The sequence below is a fragment of the Chelmon rostratus genome, chromosome 2 (genome assembly GCF_017976325.1).
Source record: "Chelmon rostratus isolate fCheRos1 chromosome 2, fCheRos1.pri, whole genome shotgun sequence".
Classification (NCBI taxonomy): Eukaryota; Metazoa; Chordata; class Actinopteri; order Chaetodontiformes; family Chaetodontidae; genus Chelmon; species Chelmon rostratus.
In genome coordinates, this window is record NC_055659.1 from 16,571,537 (window position 1) to 16,595,052 (window position 23,516).

At 40.7% G+C, this 23,516-nt stretch overlaps 1 protein-coding gene across 3 annotated transcripts in view; it reads left to right on the top strand.

Annotated features, from left to right (window-relative positions):
* The window catches only part of LOC121614434 (AMP deaminase 2-like), a 30,362-nt gene continuing 6,846 nt past the window's right edge, over window positions 1-23,516 (top strand). Inside the window, exons 1-11 of one of the 3 annotated variants that reach the window (XM_041948301.1) lie at window positions 1-74; window positions 438-508; window positions 19,423-19,553; window positions 20,323-20,453; window positions 21,062-21,130; window positions 21,614-21,725; window positions 21,823-22,009; window positions 22,123-22,264; window positions 22,350-22,439; window positions 23,020-23,149; window positions 23,266-23,460. In XM_041948301.1, coding sequence (XP_041804235.1) covers window positions 499-508; window positions 19,423-19,553; window positions 20,323-20,453; window positions 21,062-21,130; window positions 21,614-21,725; window positions 21,823-22,009; window positions 22,123-22,264; window positions 22,350-22,439; window positions 23,020-23,149; window positions 23,266-23,460 — 1,197 coding nt within the window. In that variant the 5' untranslated portion in view covers window positions 1-74; window positions 438-498. Of the gene's footprint in view, window positions 75-437; window positions 509-12,661; window positions 13,008-19,422; window positions 19,554-20,322; window positions 20,454-21,061; window positions 21,131-21,613; window positions 21,726-21,822; window positions 22,010-22,122; window positions 22,265-22,349; window positions 22,440-23,019; window positions 23,150-23,265; window positions 23,461-23,516 lie in introns of those variants that run through there. The other 2 variants (XM_041948306.1, XM_041948313.1) reach the window with 2 other exon arrangements.

Below are 23,516 nucleotides of genomic sequence, written 5' to 3' on the forward strand. Positions count from 1 at the left end.
AAAACTTTAGAGGAAACTGCATTCACGTCAAAACAAACAGCGACCTGGTCGAACAAGGGTGGAGGATAGCTCTGGTAATTAACTATTCGCTTCGTTATATATTAATACACTGTTCGTTCAGGTGTAACGCTAGAAGTAAGGGGCGCCAGAGTTACCTCACTAACTTTATAATATAGCCAAGTATGAGATGTAACTGACGTTAGTTGACTTCTTTGTGGACAGTTAACAAGTCAGTGAGGCAGCTAAAAGCACATTTCCACGTTAGGAATGTGAAGCTTTCATTTGAGCAAACTTTCCAGGAACGTTTAGTCATATTATTTACCGTTAATAGATAATCTGGCGGTCCAGGTCTGTGTGTGTTAGCTTATCGGCTAGCTAACTTAGCTATCCACTGTCATGTTAACAGCGTGTGATGTTGTTCTGTGTGTTCGCTGCAGGGCAGTTCTTGTCTCGTGCTGCAGTCTAAACGTTCCTTCTGTTCCCTCTGGGTCCTCAACGATGTCTGGTGGTGAGTCAGCACAAACATCTGTCAGGAACCATTCAATACAAGTACTTACTGTGGCTAAGGTCCAGGTTGCAACATCAACAGCAACATGTTTCAAATATGGGCAGCAGCTTTAAACTTCTTTAATGTACTGTATGACCGTAGACTTACTGACCTTTTTTGAGCACTTTATTGTTTTTAGTGGCTTTTTCAACAACCAAAGTGGCTCATAAGGTTACACCCTCGTTTTCTGTCAGCCCAATATAACAATGTTACCTTAAAGGGTTTTACAAGCTGTACAACATATGACACCCTTAATCCCTACAGGCCCTTTCCTTGGATGAGATAAAACTAGTAGTTACTTGGTGTAAATATCACTGATTGTCATTAAAGAAGTACAGATATTTTAAGATTAGTGCTACATTTCTTAAAAAGTACATAGGTAACATGTCAAACTAGTGCTTTCAGAGACTACTCACATACATGGTTGCTCTGAAATGGCCATGGTGGCGTACTAATACCTTCAATTCAGTGATGTTTGTGGTGGTGACTGGCTTCTGTTTATTACAGAAGTTCCATAAAAAAACCCCACAAGTATTGCCCTACAAAAACTCCCCAAAGCTCTCAGTCTCAGTTATGCTCTTGCAAACAGAAGCAGTGCTGTTAATAGGAAAATGCCATGGCTCTGTTTTGTAAAAACGCTAAAACAATCCTGGGTTTCCTGCTCTCCTCATGCATAGGGTTGGCAACATCAGCCTTTGAATAAAATAATAAAGTATGAAAATTATGTGTTGGGTTGGGTTTGATGCATGGGAACAGAAAACCCTCTGGGGTTTTTTTTTTTGGTGTATGGTCTCTGGAAACAAATTGCTGAATTCCATGAGCTTTGCTCTGAATGAGTGAGTGAGCAGCCAGTGATATGCACAGTGGTCTCATTTTTAGCAAAAGGGCGTGTAGACAGAAAGCTTGACTAAGCAGCAGAGAGCACAGAGACAACCAAAGGATTAGCAGAAGCTGCCTCGCTAACTGTTTCTCCTGTTTCCAGGTAAGACCTTGAGAATGTCAGTGATTTGGTTTTAGCAAAATGCCTTTAATGGGGGCAGTTAAGATTTTTGTTTCAGACAAAAGTAGGCCTCTGTTTTTTAGCCTTTGCTGCTGCTGCTCCAGATGGTGAGTGTCAGCTCGCTCAAAAACTGGGTCAGATTTCAGAAAAGGCTGGAAACATCCTGGAACAAGATTTTTCTTGGAAACTTGGGAAAGATAAACCATGGTCAGTCAACACCAGAATTTATCTTGGAAACATGTTGTTGCCCAGCTGATTTAACATACAGGTTGAATTTTAGCTATTTGATTGCTGTACATGCAGGTCCGTTCTGTCTTCAGTGTGTAGTTTGTGATGGGAGTTTGGTCTTTGTTTTAGCTTATACTCTGATTCTAACGAAAAATAACTTATAGATTGTGTTTCAGTTTTAGAGATCAGTGTGATAGCTTTAAGCATTTTGGGGTTTGACCTCAGGCACAGTTGTATTAGTGAATATCTGATCCACATTTCACCAGTTTATTAACATCTAAATTCATTCTACTACATAAATTCAAATTTTTGCATTTTGTTCAGAGTTGATCAGATTCAGTCTATACATTAATGCCAGGAGCCAGTTTAATTGAAGACATTGTGAGCATAATCCTGTAGTTGCAGGATCTGTTCATATGTAGTGTATTAATTTAATTGTTGCTTTTAACAGCAACCCATATGCTGAGAGGGGACTAACATGTTTTTCTGTCACTGCATTAAACTTTCATACCACTAGATGGAGATATTTACTCTTTTTTTGTAGCTCACATGCTCTGGCTGCTCCGCAAGTCATGGAATCCCAAAGCACTAAAGTGTCTAATATTACATAGTCAGTGTCAGCCAGCCAATAACCAATTTCATTCAGCTCGAGTAATATAAAGTAGATGTGAAGCAGTTTTTGAATATATGTAGATTAATATGTGATGTGAAAAGCCAAATTAGAGGCAACACAATTAAAACTGTATTTGTGTATTGTCTTTATAATATGTACGAGTATGCTTAACAACAATTGTAACTTTTCAGTTGAGGAGGTTTTACTTTACAGTTCAGGGATGAGTGTGTCTATAGCATGAAATGTCAATAAAGCAAAGTTGAAAAAAGCGAACTGTCGTTAAAACAAAAGACAAAAAAACACAGCTTTATTTGTTTTACTTTCTCAGGCTCTGCTTATGTTTTGGAAGCTTGTGTGGTTATTACACTTATTTAAAGTGTTTAATAATTATTACTCCTAAACTACAGGAACCACAGAAGCAAAACTTGCGCGCATGCTCGTCACAGGTTGCATTACTGGCTCTTGCTAGGCTTTGGTTGTCACTATTTATAATACTTCATGTCAGGCGGGCCTGTGCTGTGTGTGTTTAGGCTGTGTGTCTCCCCTCAGAAATTTCCAGCAAAGAAGATTGAGAGTTCATTAGTCAGCTTACACACTAAGCTGGTTTCTGTGCTTATCCACTCCGACCATTCTGTATTCGTTTACTTATTTTGTCACCTGCCATTCATCTGGATCCTCTGTGCTTTTTTACCCCACTCAGTTGAATACAGTTCCTCATGATATCTAGTGTATCTAATTGCTATTTTTAGAAGAGTGGAAAAAAAACTTTTGTCCTTCACTCACCTTGGCACTCAGCTGGTGGGTTGTAGTCGGTTTCCAGGCTTGCTGGCTATCTGGCTAGCGACACACTTTGATCAGCAATGCCCTCTTCGGTGGCTGTTTTTCCCTGCATTGGCTACAGGAAGCTCATTCCCTGGTTGCTAGGGCAACCAAGGAGGATGGCCCCCAGCAGGAGTAGGGGAAGCCTTGGTCTGCCTTTCAGCTCGTCGTTGTGCAGCCTGCCTGCTGACCTGCCGCGGGCTGGGAGGAGGAGCCAGCTCTGCAGCCCAGTATGGGTCCTGCCGCCCTGCTGCCCCACCATGAGACAGAGCTCCAGCATTAGAACTAGTGCTCCTCTCTCCCTCTGCTGGCCACTGCACAGCTCTGACTCACTCTGCTTCGGTAGTAACAAGAGCACAGGCAGCAAGATGTCATCCTCTTTCTCCTCCTCCTCCTCCTCCTCCACCACCAACGATGGACAAGGGAAGCCTAAACCTAAATCCCCGTTTCGCAAGAGGGGAAGCCTGCAGAGCACCACCAGCCCTGGTGAGTGTGGGTGAGAAGGGGTCCCATAGAAAGAATGAGTGAACTCTCAGATGTTACATGAACGTGGAGGCAGAAAATTACACAGATGCGTGTGCAGTGGCATTTGAGAATCCACGGTGTTCACCAGAGATGAGGACTGCTGCAACTGTAGTTTGCTGCTCAGTTATGTTCTGTATCTGTTGTTGAGACATTGGTTGAATTTGTTTGAAGCTTTGACTGATGTTGTATATTTAGCATTCAGCAGACATGCTGCTTTGTGCGGAACTGTAATGCAATTTACTGCAGAGATTATTTTAACTAAACTGAGGCTGCAACTGAATTAATCCACTGATGATTGCTATTTTTTTTATTAAACATGTAATAGTTTAGTAAATGAAATGTTAGGAAATATGGGGGAAAAAGCACATAGCATTGCCTCAAGCCCAAAAACCAGGTGAAAATGCAAAGGGCGTTCACTTTGTGAAAAATACAAAAAAAAAAACTTCAATTCTAAAACAAATGAAATGGTACATTATAAGAGAGCCAAAACTTAAACACATTAAAATATGGATTGGACTCTGCTTTTGCTGATTTTACTGTCATATTGTACATGCTGATGAAACAACATCATGGTATACCATAGGAGCCCCTTCTGAGGGTGTTCCCAGAACAGTTACATGGTAGATATGCAGCCTTGAAGAAGTGCCCTTAATGGACCCCTTCGCCCATCCCTCGCAGCAACAGCAGTTCATAGGTCTACTGGCTGTGGTTGTCCTTATCAGCTTTGGTTAGGCGGTGCAGTAGGATTTGTTTATCTTGCAATTTACCATTATCAAGAACCTCCCCAACTGTTTGCCTGAAATCTCATTATTTGTCTAAGGGACGCAGTGACCATGTGGAGAGAAAGAAACATAATTGTATCATAGATTTTTTGTTACTACAAGCTAGAGATTACTGGATTTCATCCTCTCTTTACGTTACAGATTCTTCCATTAGCCTCACAGATGTGATGACGCTCATGAACTTTGAGTATATTTTCAGCCTGCTTTAGTGACCTCTGGACTTCTGAATCAAAACTGGACAGATTGTAACAAATGTCATGTTAGAAAATTTAGGGAATGCAGTTTCCTAATTACTTTTTTGGTTGTTTGGTTTGAGTTCCTTTGCTTGACTTAAATTGGGAAAACTGTTTTGTACAAAATTAATATGACAAAGCAGTTCAACCTCAAATGCTTCTCTATAAATATGATATTAGTCATATACACTTTAATTGGCTTTGTTACCATGGGCCTGTGTTTTTCTGGCGTATGGTGGTGTATCATTTACTGTTACCGTAGTGTCAATTCGTAAGGTATGCGTAGGTGTTTCATTAAGTTTTTAGTGTGATGGGATACAGGACAAATGATTGTAGCTCTATGATTACCTTTGAAGTTGATGCGAACTGGTCTCTGTGGGAAGAAACTAGACAAGCAATTTATTTGTGTAACAATTAAATGTTGAAATTGATTTGATCGAGCTACTTCCTCAGTGTGCCACAGCACAGCACAAATGCTGAGTGTTTGGAGGGATGCAGCAGCAGGTTTCAAGCAGTAACTCATGTTGACACACACACTGTACTGTATTTGCTGAGGAAGCCTGTCTTTGCTGCAGTAATAAATAACTTAGAGGTCTCTCCATCCATGCAGTCATTTAAGTCTTCTCAATTAGCCGCCTGGCTGAGCCCTCTGCGCTCCCAGTCCGTCATAAGAGCCACATGTAGGCCACCCATTATAGTACTTCCATCTGACCGCCCCAGTCTGTTGGTTTTCGTGATGCCAAATTTCTGCTGCAGAACAATCTCCTGTAGCTGCAGCTTGAGCAGCTGGTGTTTTTATCCATGTCATGAACTGAAGTCTTCAATATTTCCTTTGTTACTTCTTGTAGCAGCACCAGAAATAGCTCAGCTTCACAGCATCTTTCCTTTCAAGTCTGTTGAAAGTTTAGTTTTTTTGTTTTGTTTTTTAAGTATATTCTAATCCTCAGCACATCTGCACATTTGAAGCAGCTGTCTTATATAAGTGTTGGTGTTGATTTGCTGGTGGAAACATTGATTACTCAGTTTTCTCATCTGCAGGAATCTATCTCTGCCTGTAGGCTGCACTCTCCCACTGGACCTTCATTGCATCACATGAAGCAGAATATGTGATGTCCTGGCTTTGCAGCCCAAGCTATATGACGTGATATATAGAGGCTGTTAAGTATCTGCCAGAGAGGTGCAGGGAATTCCTCTCTCCAGCACTGCTGCACTTTCTGTTGTGATCTGATCTGATGCAGAGGCTCTCTTACTTTGATCTTCCCTAACGTACCAGCCCTTTAGTTTGATATCACTTTTTATCCCCAGGCTCTCTGGTAGGCTAGCTTATCTGATGAGTTTGTTGCCACAGATTTTCTTTGTTTCTTGGGTTGTCAATTCAATAACATTTGCACAGTAGTGTGATCCCTGACTCATTACCTGACTGTGCTCTGTATGGTACTGGATAATGTATACAGAGTAATACATCCTGCTCCATGCTGCAGTTGACTGGTCTCTGTACTGTCTCCACCCGTCCAGCCTCCCCCATAGTTCATTCTGTTTCATTATTAATCAGATGTACTGTTCCTGTCGTGGAATGTCTCTATTGTCTCTTGGACTCACGTGTATTCTGTTAATCATGAGTAGTCATATGAGCTCTGTTGAGTTACCCCTTTGGGGCTTTGTTACATTCCTTACCGAATAGCACATCTACATGTTGTTACCCTGTGGATTTTAACCTGCACAACTGACAACCCCCATTCCCGCCCATCTCACTCCACCCTCATCTGTACTCCCTGGCCCCTCAGCAGACAGAAATATGTGACAAGCAAACACTGGGAGTCCCTGTCCAGGGCCTCATAACCTCACAGCTGTGGTTGTGGGTGTAAGAGCATATTACCTACTCCTGCTGAAAAGGTGTCAGTGGGATTATTTTTTCTTCTTCAGAGACAAAACGGATCTCAGTGACACTGCACAATTTAATGTATCATTTATATTGTTAGACTGCAAAAACTTGAGCATTGCAGGAAACACTGAAGACTCATTTGGGTCTAAAAGGTATGGCAGTAATGACTTTTGTAGCACAAAACAGTCCATGAAATATGTTTGAGCTCAGTTAGGCCTGTGTGTATATATTGGGACTAAATGTGTCAACATTTAGAACATTTTCTTGTGAAGTGTTGCTCTACACTACATTTTAATAGCACATTTAATAGTACCTCACTTTTCCATCTCACCACTAGAGGGAGCCTCTGGCACAAAAGTGCTTGTAAAGTCAGACCATCAGTTTTAAACAAGTGGCTGGTGGTCAGTGTCTGGGGTCTTTGACTGTTCTGCAGTCTATGACTGAGGACCCGTTTGCTCTGTGTTTGGGTGGAAAATTCCAGGGCTTTCTTCTGCTATGAATAGCTCAGTTGCTTCCCATGCATCAGGGGAAGTGTGTCTGTTCTGGAAAAGGGATTTTAGAGAACCAGTAACCAAGGCCTCGAAAGCTGTAACACCAACAGGTGGGCCTGTTGTTGCTGGGGGCATGTAGATAAACGGCAGATAATCCTCACCACAACATAAACACACACACACTCACATGCACAGAGCAGCCAGACTCAACATCATGCTATTGGACACACCATATCTCACTGAGGTGATTTGCAGGCTGACAGACAGAGCTTATACACATGTGTTATGATGGGTTGAATTTCATCGCTGTGGTACAGTTAAGCTTTGTTCTGTCTCTGCTCTCAGCAGGGCTCCTAATGAAGATCCGTTTTCATTTAATCCACCTCATTTGATCACAGATGAACCAGTGTCAGCTGGTGTTTGGTCCCTGACTGGATTTTATTGTCCTGTGACTTCAGTGAGTCAGTGAATCGCTCGGCTAATGATCTCCCTGCTCATATTCCTTCTTTGTTTAGGAATACAGGCACACACATGGGCCTGTCACAGTATCTGCTTTTGTTGGATGATAATATTGTCCCAGAAATACTTGCAATAAACAATATTATTGTCATTTCAGGACCACTTTATGCCGCTGATATAATGATTGTATGATAGAATAATAATGCAAATACAGTTTGGTTTAGTTTGGTTTTATTAATTCATGCTTGCAATGAAGCCATGGCTCCACTGAAAAAACGCAGAACTTTACAAGAAAAACATTGGAAAAAGAAATTACACAACAATATCAAGATTAAGAAACATAAATAAATAAGTGAAATATTTCTGGAATATATCAGGGTAGTGAAACAGAGGCAGTTAGCAGTCATGGTGGCCATGCTGTGTTGTTGTTGTTGTTTTGTTTTGTTTTTTTTCTTTTTCTTTTTTCAGTCTAAGTAGTGTCATTATATAGCCTGACTGCTGTGTGCAGTGTTGAGTTTCTCAGCCTGCTGGTCTTGGCCATGGGTTCAGCCAGCTTGTGCTGGCTCCACCCTTTCAAAGAGCAATGAACTTTTGATTGTTAAGAATATTCTCTCATTTGATTTAAAGCCAAAATGTTCCCACAGTGAAGCCTTTGGGTGCAGCTTTGAAACCAACACTTAAACTTTCTGGCTGCAATATGCAGTCGGTAGGAAAAACAGCTATTAGCCTCGAGTAACACATTATCTTCACCTTACCTCTTTTGCTGTTGCTGCGTGCATATGTGTGTGTGAGCTGTCTGAGCCCCACCCACGGTGAAACTTCAACACAGGGCAGACGAGAGGACAGAAGCAGCACAAGCAGTAATGACAACAAAATGTGTCCCATCATATTTCTTGTTCTGTTGAATGAACCAGCTGTTTATTCTGGCATTATATTGGCTAAAATGTTGGTGACATTTGAATGTAAACACAACGGGAAGTATTGAGGTCAACAAAAATCATGAAGGTCATGTCCATATATTGTACGATCAATAACGTAATTATCTTGGCACACACATGCACCTCCACTCCAATGTAGTGTAAAAAGATACGGCACAGGAAGAACACCTTTACGGTTTCTCCACACACACTCACAAACATGATGACATCATGAGAGAGCTCTGAGAATAAACCGCTCATATTTGGCAGAGGCCTGAGATGAGTTTTCCACAGTCAGCATCGATCCAGTCAGATAGTTGGTCAGTTTTAATAAGCCTCCCAGTAATTATCAATATTGTGAAACTGTTTTTCATTGTTTGACATCAGGTGACATCAGGAAGCATGTTTTTTTTTTTTGTTTTTTTTGTTTGATGCAATAATGAAACACATCGTGAATAGTAAACTTGCAACTAACACTAACCCTCACCCCAAGTCCACACAGTGTGGTAAAAGGGCTTAACGTTAAAACAAACTTTCTACAATTTATAACATTCTTTCATTGCAGTTCTACCAAACAAACAAGATGTTAAATCAAAGCAGGAAAGATGAGTTCCAACACAGTACCCCACAGTAAAGATAGCAGTAACGAGGCTCGTGCGTGTACATGTGAGTCTGTATTGAAGTTCATGGAAACAGGACACGTGTTATCAGAAGCTTACTCACTTTGCCATGTCAGTGAAGCAACACTATTTTTATTGCCTCCAGCTTTGATCCCTGATACACCTTTAGTCTCAGGATCGGGATGCTAACCTCTTCATGTCCAAGCAGCGCTAACTACAGTGTGCTACATGTTGACAGTTTCAAGTGACACACTGCTCCTCTTTGCTATATTCAGATATGGTGAGAGCTGCACTGACAGTGGTGGTGGTGGTGAGTGGAGAGGGCTGTGTACTTATATGTGTGTGTACATATATATGGGAGTGTGCAGTTATTTCTTGTGTATCTGCATGCCATGGACTGCAGGAGGGTTTGTTGTTTTGAGAACTTTCCTGATGGATTCAGGAAGAGATACATAGCATCAGTCTGAATGCTGGGAAGCCATGAGTATTTTGTTTGAATGTTTGTTCTGTTTTATTCTCATGGGAATATTTGTGCAGGTTAGAGATTAGGCTTGCTTGACACGGCTTTAACAATAATGCCAGGCCTTGTTTTCCTCTGGGAGAAAGGGAGTGAAAAATGGTGAACAGCTACTCCCCCGTGCTGTTGATTAGCCTCTTGGGAAAAAGATGTGTTCAACACAACAGAGGTTGTGGCAGAAAAGCTCAAGCTGGGGTTCAAACAGATACTGAACCTCAGACTTATTTAGAGAAATGTGAATTAAGGAAAAAAAGTGGAGAATGTTTCATTGTTGAAACTGACACAACAGCAAACTTTTCAGCCTGCTCTGATTTTGATGTTATAAGTAAGAAATGATGGAACGCATACTCATCATTAAACTTATACAAGAGATGTGATGTCAGTTTTTACCCATTAATGTCCACAATGGACTTTTATAATTTTCTTTACAGCTTTTAAAGTACTAGCTGAGCTAAGCACAACTCCATTGAAAATCCATTCATTCATGCCTCCACTGAAACTTCTCATAGTATGAGCCTACAGCTTAACATACTTTTTTTAGTCTTTTGTCACAAGCAATCATAGAAATCTCTGATAAAATGTGTAACCCCACGCAACCAACTACAAAATATGGTATGATACAGCAATGGCTGTATCTCAAAATATGCAGGAACTAATATCAAATGCTTGGTACCTTTGGATTCAGAGCAACTGTAATTTCAATAATATGTGCTTTGATCCAGTGTGAATCTGATATTTAGCATGTCAAATTAATGTTAAACCTATTTTGTGATGTTTCGCATTATTAAAATAAACTTTGTCTCCCAGTTCTGCCATGAGAAGTATGAAAAATCAAACATTTTGATTGAGTCGTATGGAGCTACATGTTGCATGTTAGCAGTTTCCACTGCGTTTGAGTTTCCCCCTCTGATGTAGTTGTTAGTCATCAATGGGTTAATCTAAGAACAGACAGTCAAAGAAAGAGATTGGCCTCAAACTTGTACCAAGTTCACAGAAATATAATGCATGAGATGTAGGATATGTTGCAGGCACCATACATCTTCCAACACTTCAGGTGGCTGTAATTTACCGTAGAAGTGACAGTAGCATTCATCTGTAGAAATGAGCTAGTACGTTCACCTAGACCCCCTCAAACACCTGTATGTTATCATAATGTCCTTTATAACTGTTTGCATCTAAAGGCTCCTCTATAGGCTTTTGTCAGACTGATTGCTCTCCTCTAGTTAATTAAATCTATACCAAAAATGCAAGATTATGTTCAGATTGATTTTATTCTGCCCTAATATTTTGCAAATGATCCTTATTATTGTATGTATTTAGAAACTTGTGCTACATTGTAGCCTGTTTACAGTAGATACTGGAGCTGTGTTTGGGTTGCAGCAACAGCCTCTGTTGATTGACTTGCTGTCTGAAAAACTGCACACCCTATAATCAAGAAAAAGGGCAAAAATTGGACACATGTAGGAAACTGTTCTAGGTTAGTTATTCTTTTTTCTCCACAGTGCCAGGATCGCCCAAACATTTCAAGCTTTGCACTCTCCAAAATATACACCGCCATCACCACAAGCCTTCATGGAAAGTGGACATCTTTTTTTTTTTTGCTTTATCAAAGTCATGAGCGATGTACTCTAGGCTTTCAAAATTCTTATTAATTCTTCAGGTTTTGTGTTTATCTTTATACGTTAGCTAATTTAAATCACCATAGGTGCATCCACTGATATTGTTAAATTGATTGTTGACTTGCTGTGGTAACCTCAGCAGAGATGTAAAAGTCCTGCACATAGATTGTGTTCTCAGATTTAAAATACTGAGAGGCGTTGTCTTGTAGTAGCATGAAAGCTTGGTACATTTAGTTCCTCTGCCTGTCAAACTAGGTCGGACTGAGTTTGGAAACGGTAACATGAAAGCTGAAAAACAAACTCTCACTCATGAGTCAGACAAGTAGAGCAGCATTGTCATCGTCGTTTCCTCTGAGTCTTGTACACTGTATATTGTTGGCTTGACTTTACCTGCAGTTTGGTCATTTGTGTGTGATGGTGTTGCACAAAAATGAGGATCTGTCCAGAATTCAGTACCTGGTGTGGTTTGTGTCTGGCCTTTGTGTGTCTTTCATGCTGATGTTTGTGTGTGTCCCTGTGTGCCTATATTTGTTTGACCATCATCTGGAAAATTCCTTGATGATCTTTGTTGTGAGTGTTGCTTTGAAAATTCACTAAAATGGAACTTAAAAAGAGGTCTGGCAGATTTTTTTTTTGTAAATCGTGAAATCCTGGCAACAGGCCACCCTTGTGCTGTATAGCAGTCATGTGAGAGAGGAAGGAAATAGCCTCCCCTGGCATCATGTGATCAGAGAGTACCATGCATGTCAACACAATCATAAACTCGCACACCTCTATGTGCTTACTCATCAATACTAACCTCACAAACACAAGTAATCACACTTCAGACATTGAATCTAAACACCTGGCAGTCACATAAAATGACAGTCGACTTGCAGCATGGATAAAAGCAAGCAAGCAAATTAAACAACATTAGAGAAAGTAGCACATAATGGCAGTAAAACATTAAGTCACAGCAATAAATAGCTAAAATGAATGAATCAAAACAGCTCACACAGAAAAACAGCGCTACATGCAATCACACACAAGGTAAATAATTGATATGAGTGCAGATTAAGTGATTTTATCACACATACCAAGAGGGAAAGTTTCTATCTGCAAAATGTGTGATAATGTATGTGTGATTTCATGGACATGTAATAATTGTTTTTAAATACTGGTACTCATAACATAATTTAAAGGTTTGCAGTCATAAGATGATTGGAGCAGTGCATTCATGAATAGGAAGAGGGAGGTAGAGAAGCAGTGGGTGTGGCCAGAGATGCAGGGCCTCCTCCATTTTACAGCACAATAGAGCCTGAAGTAGTTCACCCCGGTCCCTCCCCTATTTTGCCACGTGGTATCTTCCAACCCAGTATTTAAATCCGGGAGCTTGAAGGCTGTGTTGTTCATGTACTGAAAACCGGCGTAATCCAGGAAGCAGCAGAGAGAGAGAGAGAGAAAAGATCAGAGGAAAAAGAGAAAAAAAACTGCTTCGCCAGCACACTGGAGGTGTCGACAGTTAGAACAGGAGAAGCAAAGAAAATTGGATTGTGTTATCCTGGTGTTAGAGCAGCTGGTGTTACGGGGAGAGCATATCTTGTGTCTCTCCTCTCTCTGTTTGCTGTCATTCTCTCCCCTCCACTGTGCCAGCGGGGGAGGGTGCCTCGGCCGTCCCAGGCCTAGTTACATGTCCCAGCATCCCGCAAGAGCTCAGACAAGGCCACTGCGACCGTAACGGAGACTGTGAGAACAGGACAAGGCAGGGAGATAGAGGTACTGTAAACTATGCTGAGTAATGATGAACAGCACCATCCATACTCTAGGGTCTGCTTACATGAATGCTGTGTTACTAGAAGTTTCAGCAGTTCTTTGTGATGCATGGTACTTATGACTCCAAATATACTGCACAAGCAAGCTGATAGTGGCAGTTGAGGTGCTAGTAAACACAGGTGCTGTGTACTGGAATAAGCCGACGGCATGCAGGAGACAGTGGGAGGAGGGGGATGTCTTTATGAGGAAGCATAAGCAGATGGAAGAGAAAAATATGTCATGCATGTGGTCTGTTGCTACGATGCTGGTATTTGGAAAGCTTGATTTGTTCCATAGTGTATTGCAGAGTCTGGCTGTTGCAGTGAGTGTTTTTTTTGGACCATCTAGTCCCTCCTGCTGTTTGCTACACTCCTGTATGATGCAGTCATATTGCCCAGTGGATTAATCACTGAGATTGTTGTGAGTGTGCTGACCAAAAGAAAAAGTACACATTATATGGAACACGTTCTACAAGTAAATCAGAAAGACAGTGCAGCAGAGTGTCAGTTACTGAAAAGATGCCACAGACGCTGGAGGAAAATAAATCTCCTATTCAGAATTACATCCCCATCAAGACTGTGACCCTCAGGCACAACTGCTCTCAGTTTTAAAAGTCCACCTGAACGTGTTGACCTTCCTGATGTTTATAATGCTGTTTTTGTGAGAACAGCTGACGTCTGTTTTATGTGTTGGTGTGTGTGTTGGCGGTGACTTATCCGTCCCCTCTTAAAGGCTGTTTATGTTACAGAAAGCTGTGGAGTAGCGCTAAAGGTAAACGGTCTCCTGCCACAGTGCTGACAACGATCTTGTGGTGGATTGAAATGTATTTCTGTCTCTCCAGTAGGCCGTCATTAAGTTATTTTAAAAAGAAAATTACGCCCCGACTGTTTACAAAGTGAATTTGCAGGCAGTAGTTTTTGGCTGACATATTTCATCACCCTTGTTTGTTTGCTTGCACCCAGCCTGCTGAGCACTGATAATATATTTTTTGAGTCGAGGACCCAAAGTAGAGGTTTATTCTCATCTGTGGTTGCTAAGGAACATCTGAAGCTTGTGTCATCACTCTCCCTCTCAGGGAATAAAGTGAAATCTGCAAAGAAAAACAAACGCTTCTAAACACTGGAACCAAAACACAATAGACCAAAACACATTACTGTGGGACACACACATTCACACACACATGCACTAGCATAGTGTTTGTGCCATCAACGCTTTCTTTCAAATTTAATATCCCTACAATTATAAGTTGTCAGCCTTTATTTAATTGATTTTTCTTGATGATTAATCTTGTGGTTTGATAAGGGTTTACATGTCTGAATAATACATGTACAAACATATGGTCAGCTGTGTAACTATAAGTAGGGCTTGCAATATTTCAATATTATCCCTTATTGACTTCCAGCAAGATCTTATTGTAATGACAAGATTATATATATATATATTATAAGCAAAGTATAATTAATTAGTAAGTGTTAACAAGTATTAATGAATTAGTAAGGGTTAAAATTAGTTGTTATAGTTTTAATTTTGCCTCATATGAAAAACGGTGTCATAAAAGTAGAACACAATTTGACATCAGCTTGATTATTTTATGTTAAATTATTATACATTTTCCATGTAAGGATCACATTGTGACATTGTACTTTGTTTTTAATATTGTGATAATGATATCATTACCTGTTCATTTAATCAAAGTATTAAGGATTGTTGTTATTTATTTTATTATTCTTATTGTTATATATATATTTTATTTTACTGTCTTGGCTCCTGATCAGCTATTACCAGTGGCCAGAGCCCCCAGACCTACATTTCACTGTTGGCAGAGGGTTATGTGGGATCACTTCGCCGTCTGACTAAAAGTCATACTTAGTATTATTTACAGTTCTAATTAAAGATTCTGATACTACAACAGATTGTAAAGGTAGACAAGAAAGGAGAGGAGGAACATGAATTGTTTGCTTAGCACAATAGTTAATTTCTCCACACAGCTACAGTCACCTTCACTTTTGGAAAAAAAAGCACACCTGCTAAACAGTGAAAAATACAATGACACCTCCTGTAAAAGGTGTGGTGCCAACAGAAATCTCTAACGGCTGTAGCAGTGTAGCACCCTGGTTGTTCACCTGGCAGAGCACATGGCACATATCGAGGCTGAGGACTGGGTTTGAATCGTGCCCAAGCCCTTTGCTCCATGTCATTCCCTCTCTCTCCACTGCCCATCCTGTCTCCTGTCTGCACTATCAAATAAAGAAGAAACCAAAAGTTTTTTAATTGTATATTAAACTAAAACTCTCAAAGCCTGTTTTGGCATTCCCAGACCACAATGACAAAAGGGAATTGGAGGCTGGCATAGTGAGGTTACATGTAAAAAAAAATTGAAAGAAAAGTATATTTCTTTCATTAATTCTTTGAGACATAAACTGGTGGAGTTCCTCGTAGCATGCTTTGGTTTTGGTGTCATGGTGGAGCAAAGAATGCTGCGCTACAACATGGAAGCATTTCCTCCATGCTGACATTGATATGTTCTTTGCCTGATGAGATGAGGCAGCGCAAGGCCGGATGTGGTGTCCAAAACGCCAGTTACCTTGGGTGTTGTTATTGTGGTGACAATTGTCTCTGTGAAATTGCTTTGAGAATAGTTGCGCAACAACAAGGTGTTTTTTCATCATGTCATGCAGTAATCTGGTAATTTAATCAGTGACCATACACTATTTTCTTGACAAATGTGATCATCAATTACTATTAAAATACATATAGAAATCATACTGGGAGATAACTGACACCACAAGTAGCAAAGATGCCGCTCATCCCTTCAGTGGCAGTTAAATGTCATTAATTCTGTGGATAACATAATGTTGATCATCACAGTAAATGGCTCAGCCAGTGGGCCTGCCAGGGAAGTTTTGGTAACAATTTGGGGCTCATGGGATTTGAAATTTCTTTGCACACAAAATGACAGAAGAAGAAGACAACAAAAGTTGGCAAATTGATATAGATATGTTCTGGTGATAGAATATTTTTGTGGACATACTGTGCAATGTTTTGATTGACCACTTCAGAATATGAACTAGAATGGCACTGCCAAAACTAGTCTGCTGCTACTTTTGGCCCGAGGGACATGGAGGATGAGACAGGCTGGAAGGATTGTATTGATCCTTGCAGAGCAGAGGCAGCTCCACAGATTCTAGATGACTGTCTCTCTGGTCGGGTTTAAAATAACAGGTGGGTTGTGTATGTGGGTGGTGTGCAGACGCAGGTCCCAGGGATGTGAGAGAAAGCTGAGATGGAGAGCTTTGTCAATATTACGCACTGGGCTCAGAAATTAACTCACAATGGCTGCAGGAAGATAGAAGGGCATTTCATTCTAAAATAGATAGACTCTCACACTAGTGCACGGCGTGATTGAGGTGAGGCTAGACTTTTTGGCCAGCTTTTGTGCAAAACATATTCTCGTGCACAGTGGTTTCAGAGAAAACAAACAAAAGTGTTTATGCCAAAACTTCACAGAAAAAGGAAATGATGATGTTTTGTCCCATGTTGAGCTACACTCTCTTCACAAATGAGTTGCATATATTATATTTGTCTGAAGGACAAGCAGAGGCTACAGCCTAAAGTGCTTTCTACCGTTGGGCTGCATCGTGGCTCAGACATCGAAGACATGTATTAGTCATTGTTCAAATTATAGATAACATTGTCAAGACAACCTAACAGTTTTCATTCATCTTTCTAGCTGCTATTTGGACAGACTTTTCCTTTAACTAGATTAATCATATACACCTTTATGACTAATTTCAAGGCTTTCTTGAAGTTTCCCATCAGAAACTTGTGAGGGCCTCTGTTGCAGTTTTGATGCTTGGCTCATGCTGTGTTTTTGTTGCGTTTGCATGTCTGTTGGCTGATTTTTGAAAGGGTTATCACAGCGGAGAGCAGCATATGAGCCAAAATTCACTGAGAGAATTTACTGACCGAAGTTTCATTCTTCTGCTTTACTTTATTTTTAGCTTCATATTCTTCAGAGTTTTTCCCAGCTTTGTTGTGTTTGCTTGTGTAGATGTGTGAAGAAAGTCTGTGCTCCCTGCTGCCATGATGTCACTGAGATAAGTAGAGTTGGGGGTGCTGGATTAAGAGTCATCTGTGGTGGAAAGGCCGGGGGATTATATGCATACTATACTGGGGATGACTCTGTTTGAATGTGTGTCTGTACACTTGAAGTCATGTGTTTGTCCATGTGAAAATGAACATGTCCTCATAGCCACGCACGCGTGTGCTCCGCATATAATCTGATAAACTGGTCCAGTAGATATGACGAAGATATGTTTGAGGGACTTTAGAAACAGTGTCATATGTGGTTTGTCCACCAGAGAACGCTGTTAAGTTTATTTTTCAGTGGTTAAATGGTTCGCTCAGTACATGTTGAGATCATAAGCCTTTAAAAATCAAAGTTATGAAATCTGTTTTTCCTCATGTTTATGTTGCATTTAAGAAATGTTTAAAACTATCCTATATGGATATCTGCCTCAATAGTCCAATATTGGTCAGGCAATAATGATATGCACACATGTTCAAGCTTTCTTCTTATGTCCTTGGGTATATGATTGTCAGCAGATTGTGGCACAGCTGTAACCTAGATCCTTTAAAACTCCTATGTGCGCTATTGAAATGCCTTACAGTGTCATGCCAGTCTTACTATACTATGGAGAGTTACCCTCTGTTCATTCCTAACTCCACAGCCTTGGAGGCAGACAGCAGATAGCAGAGACTAATTGTCACAGGCCAGACACAGCACCAACAATGGCAACAATTATAGAGGAGCGTGAACACTCCACTCCCAAAAGCCATTGACTTGTAATGAGTGAGTGATTACTGTGTGTGCACATAACTAAGGTACTCCTTAGATTGTGGTACTCTTCATCTTAAAAGCATGGCTGTCTTTAAAAAGTACAGAAGAATCAGTAAATTTGATCTTCCTCATTGTACCTCAGACAAAAATATTTTGTTTTTTGGTAGTTCTCCTCTGTTGTGTTGTGTGGTCTAGTCTGGAGAGGAGCTGGCGTCATCTGTTTCCAGCAGGTCTGGAGTGGGGAAGGCCCCTCTCTGTCACTCTCAGGTGTGTGTGCACACGACTAAGTGTGTACATGTGAGTCTGGGCAATTCTGTTTCAAGTGTATGCATGCACATGTGTGACTGAAGTGACACAGTATCTGCTTGTACAGCTGTCTTTCCTTAAGCCGGCTTCTGTTCTTGGTCATGCAGTCCTACAAGGGTTTTCATGCTCTGTCACAGATGGCAGCCACTGTCATTGTCACCAGAGCTTCATAGGTAATCATAATTATGTACATTTGATTAATGTATGGCTGACTGTTGAGTATTTGCAAATGATGTCTTTGTGTTTGATGTGTTTCGTGTAAGTAAAGAAAAATGGACAAATGTTTTCCTGTAGCCAGAGGAAAACAAAAGAAGTTATCGGCCATAATTTCTCAATCTCAAGAGCTCTGTTTTTCTCTCTTTAGCCTGTCTTTATGTTATGTGAACTGTAGTTGACAGATTTTCTAGTTTTATATAAAATGACGTGTTAGGAGCAGTTGTTTATATTAGCCGTATGTCCAAAATCTATAGTTTTTAACTAAATGATTGTGTATTTCTCTTTTTTTAGTTTTTCTCGTTTTTAGGATCACGTGCGACTATGCTGCAGTTTACTCAGTCTGAGCCAAATTTGTGGTTTCTAAAATCATAGTTCTCCACAGTCAACCCACCACACATTGCAATCTTTGGTCAACCAAACATTAACTGTTTTCTATTTCTGTCTAGATAGCTTTGTCTGTTTTTACATATTTGTCTGGCTCTGCTGTCAACAGACTGTGAAATGAAGAATAATTGTAGAGATTGACATCATTGCTATTGAATTAGCTGTGCGCCTGCAAAGCACCCAGATGGCCCTTGTGTGTCTGAATCCACATGACTTCTGCAACACACTGCCATGGCTGTTTTAATAGTAAACATTTACATTGTAAACTACAGGCCTCATCAGTCCAGCAATTATCTGTACATGCACACACACAACACACACACAACACATAAAAAGAGTTGAATATAGTTTAGGTGATTTTGAGGCAGGCTCCTTCTTTTAATGCAGACATTTAATGCTTTCTGGACTTTCAGCCTTTACCTTTTTATGGATGTTTTATGTTTGAATGTGTAGATGATTATGCTCAAAGGGCTTAGTTTTTGCAGTTTGTTACTTTTTGATTATAATCCATCTCCTCTGCCTTTACTGGGCACAGTACCAGAAAGAAAACACTTAATAATTTCTGATTCTGAAGTCATGGTGCCACCATGTGTTTCTGTCACATACTGTAACTCTGTCTGTGTCTGCCTACAGACCTGTGTGGTGCGTCTGGGCCCAAGCCCCTCAAGCCCCAGAGATCCCTCCCAGGGACGCCTGTTTCTATCACACACTACCCCATCGACCTGCGGACATCCATGGAAGAAAAGTACAAAGAGATTGCTGAGGTAAAGTTTCAAAGCTGCACAGACAATGTTGCCGCACTGTAAACTCACAGAAACTGTGTGATCCATGATTACTTCAGGTGTTTTGGGTACAGCTGATCTAAATAACCTCAAACTAGGAGCACTATTGATTTTTCACACAACAATGGCATACACATATGAACATTTATCTATACAGACACAGCACCTCACACATTTAGCTGCACATTGTTTTTGTTTTTATTATTTACATCACTATATTTCTATGTTATTGTGCTTTACACAACATTTTAATGCCCTTATTGTTAGTTTTATTTTTACTTCTGCTGCAATGTCAAGGAGCCAAAACCAAAACAAATTAACACTCTTGTAATTGTATATTTGAGAAGTAACAATAAAGAAATCTTGAATCTTGAATTAGCACCCTTGCACCAGTTTAAACCTTTCAGATATTTTGGCTGTTGTTGCCTTTGTTTGTGCCTTTTCCAGCTATGAAAATACATGTTGGCAAGTTTGAAAATCTTTCCTTAATATTTAACCAATTAACGACTTTGCAGCCTAACTATAAAAATAATGCATTCAATGTTTGCATAAACATTAGAAGCTAAGTCACAAGTTCATCAGAGTTTCCTCATTTTGAACAGCAGCACTTGAATTAGCTTTATTTGAAAGTAAATGCACCTGGTGGTTTCGAGTGAGCCTCTGAGTCTGCCATATGTTCGTAAGTGCATGGAAGTTGACCTGTTTGCCTGTTTTATGACACCATAAATGGTATAACTTGTGCTTGCACCAGGAGCTGTTCACACGCAGCATGGCAGAGAGCGAGATGCGTAGCGCTCCTTATGAGTTCCCAGAGGACAGCCCCATCGAGCAGCTGGAGGAGCGACGGCACCGCCTCGAGAGGCAAATCAGCCAAGACATTAAGTGAGGAAACACAAACACAGCACACACACAAAGCCGGTTAAAAAAACCCTTTACACCACCCCAGACAGATATAGGTCTCCCCTGCCCCGACCTTTTACACACAGTCTTGCTTTCCCCCATGCACACATGCTTATCAGCTTCCAACATGCCAGTTTGCGGGCTAACTAACCCCAGCAATCAGCTAACTGGGCTGGACAGCAGTTGGCACCTGTCCCGGTGTTCGGTACTTTTATGAGGAGGCGGGTTCTCTTTTGGTTGCTGGGGTTGACGCTATCTGCACCACTAAGCCAATCTTTTGGGTGGTGATTTGACACAACCCCTGCAATCCCCTGTTTACCAATCAGGGTGTAAAGCTACTAACTGATGATATTTGTCTGTTTGTGTCATCTCCTTGATCACTTAATACCTAATATGCTCTGCCTGTATATTTATGTATATGTGTGTGTGGGAGAGGGAGATTGTTTGTTTGAGTGTGTGATTATGTGTGTGCTTGTGCATATATTGGGTGTCTCCCCTTGTGTGCTATATTTCTTCTCACTACCTCTGATGGCCATTTGCCACCCCTGCCTTGCCCACACTTATCGTGCGCCGCTGCATATCACCCCAAGGCTTGAGCCAGAGATCTTGCTCCGTGCCAAACAGGACTTCATGAAAATCGACAGTGCTGCAGACCTCGAGTGAGTGAGATCTACTCCAGTATGTAGGATTTGTGTGGTGATCTTACCTTTGGTTGTGTATTTTCTCACAGTTCATCTCTATTTTGCTTGCTTGTACTCTTCTACTTATTTAAATATTCTAGCATTAACCAATACTACATACTTAGTCTGCAATATTTAGGAAATCTGGACTCAAGTTTGAGTACTTTTTTCCAGAACCAGCGGCAGAGATTATCAGCAGACGGAGATGGACCATTGACTTGATATAAAATGTATTTATCTTTTTGCTCCATTTTTGAGCCTCAGTGCCCCGTGGCATTAGAGATGACTGCAAATGTATTAAACTTAACACACAGAAATACCTCATCTACATATGTTGCCAGATCCTTTGCAATAACATTTTAAATCGAGTTTGGATGCATCCTCCTTAAGTCATTCCAGAGCTGTTTCTGCCTCCCTTTCTCTTGTTTTAAACTCTAATTTTCTCTGTTTGTAACCTTTAAGGTTAATGAAGGAGAAGAGCGTGGACACTGTTGATGATGGCTTGAAGGAGCGGGAAATGCCAATGGAGAAGGAGTACCAGCGGGTCTCAATATCTGGAGAGGAGAAGTGTGGGGTGAAGAGCTTTTGTTCTGATGAATTTTGATGTTCTCATCAGTAATTTAAACTTAGACTCCAGTAAGTTAAATTACCATCTATTGATATCTTCCCAGGTGCCCTTCACTGACCTGGTAGATGCTGCAAAGTGTGTGGTGAAGGCATTATTCATCCGGGAGAAGTACATAAATCGATCTATGCAGAATTTTTGTAAGACCACAGCTCACGCCCTGCAGGAGCTCGGGATGAAGCCTCTGGATCTGAGAGTCTATGAGGATATACCAGAGACCCCTGTAGATGCTGGTATTACCTGAACACACAGACTTTCTCACACAGACACTTAAAGTGTATTTTAAGATTATTTTTTGTAGTGTGGATGATACAATTTAATTAATATCAATTTCCTGTTTTCCCAGATGCACCTGTCCACCCACCTGTTTCAGAGACACACCCCTATGACAATCAGGATCCCAAGAATATGCCAGCAGACACAGGATACGGTTGCAAGATGGTGGATGGAGTAGTCCATGTCTACACCAAGAAAACTAACATGGACAAGTATGTGTTTGTACCTGCAGGATGACATGCTAATTCAACAAAAAGGGTGAGTCTGTTAACATAACTTTGATGCTGTCCTTTTCAGAAGTGCAGAACTGGACCTGCCCTATCCCGACCTGAAGGAGTATATCGCAGACATGAATGTAATGATGGCTCTCATTATCAACGGGCCAGTGTGAGTATTTCTTTGATACCATCATTCTGCTGATGTCATTGTTTTGTAGCCCAGCGTTTATTTTAAATATAATTTGCCTTGCTTGGAATCTACCCAGTAGGTTTCACACAAACAGAGTACAAGCCAGGAGAGTTATTGCATTACAGTGGAAAAGTATATGGACGCTCCCTCTATGAAACAGTGGAGAAAGGAACTTTCAGAATATATTGGTCTGGAAAGACTAACATACATTGTCAAAGGAAAACGAAAGGATTTTGTATACCACTGGCAACCATATTTAACAACATTACAGAAGCCGGGAAGTAGGCCTCATCTGTAAAAATGTGGATCATGTTTATTTTCACATTTATTTATGTATTTTATTTTATTTTAGGATATTGCATTTCATTGGTATATAATTTGTGCAAGTCTATTGTGTGTGTGTGTGTGTTTGTATGTTTGAATGATCAATTGTTGATCTGTGACCTGTGTTAATGTGGACCAATTGTTCATTTGTTTTTTAATGTAATAGCAAATACATGCCAAAATATCTGAAAATATATATACATATATATATAATTTGCCTGGATGGTGTTTACAGGAAGTCGTTCTGCTACCGGCGCCTACAGTACCTAAGCTCTAAATTTCAGATGCACATTCTCCTGAATGAGATGAAGGAGCTGGCGGCTCAAAAGAAAGTTCCCCACAGAGACTTCTACAACATACGAAAGGCAAGAGCCGACATATGACATGTGACAAATATTTAAACAAGACATTCTGAAATGATAAGCAGTGCTGGTGTAGCTAGAACTGAACTCTTGCATGTTCTGCATCGTCCTAACTCCAGGTGGACACGCACATACATGCGTCATCCTGCATGAATCAGAAGCACCTGCTGCGATTCATCAAGCGAGCCATGAAGAAATACCCCGAGGAGATCGTTCACATTGAGCGCGGCCGTGGTCAGACTCTTAAGGAGGTGTTTGAGACCATGAACCTGACGGCCTTTGACCTCAGCGTGGACACTCTTGACATGCATGCGGTGAGAAATGGGAACAGCCGTAAACACTTAACTTGAAGTGTTTTGAGAGATTATGC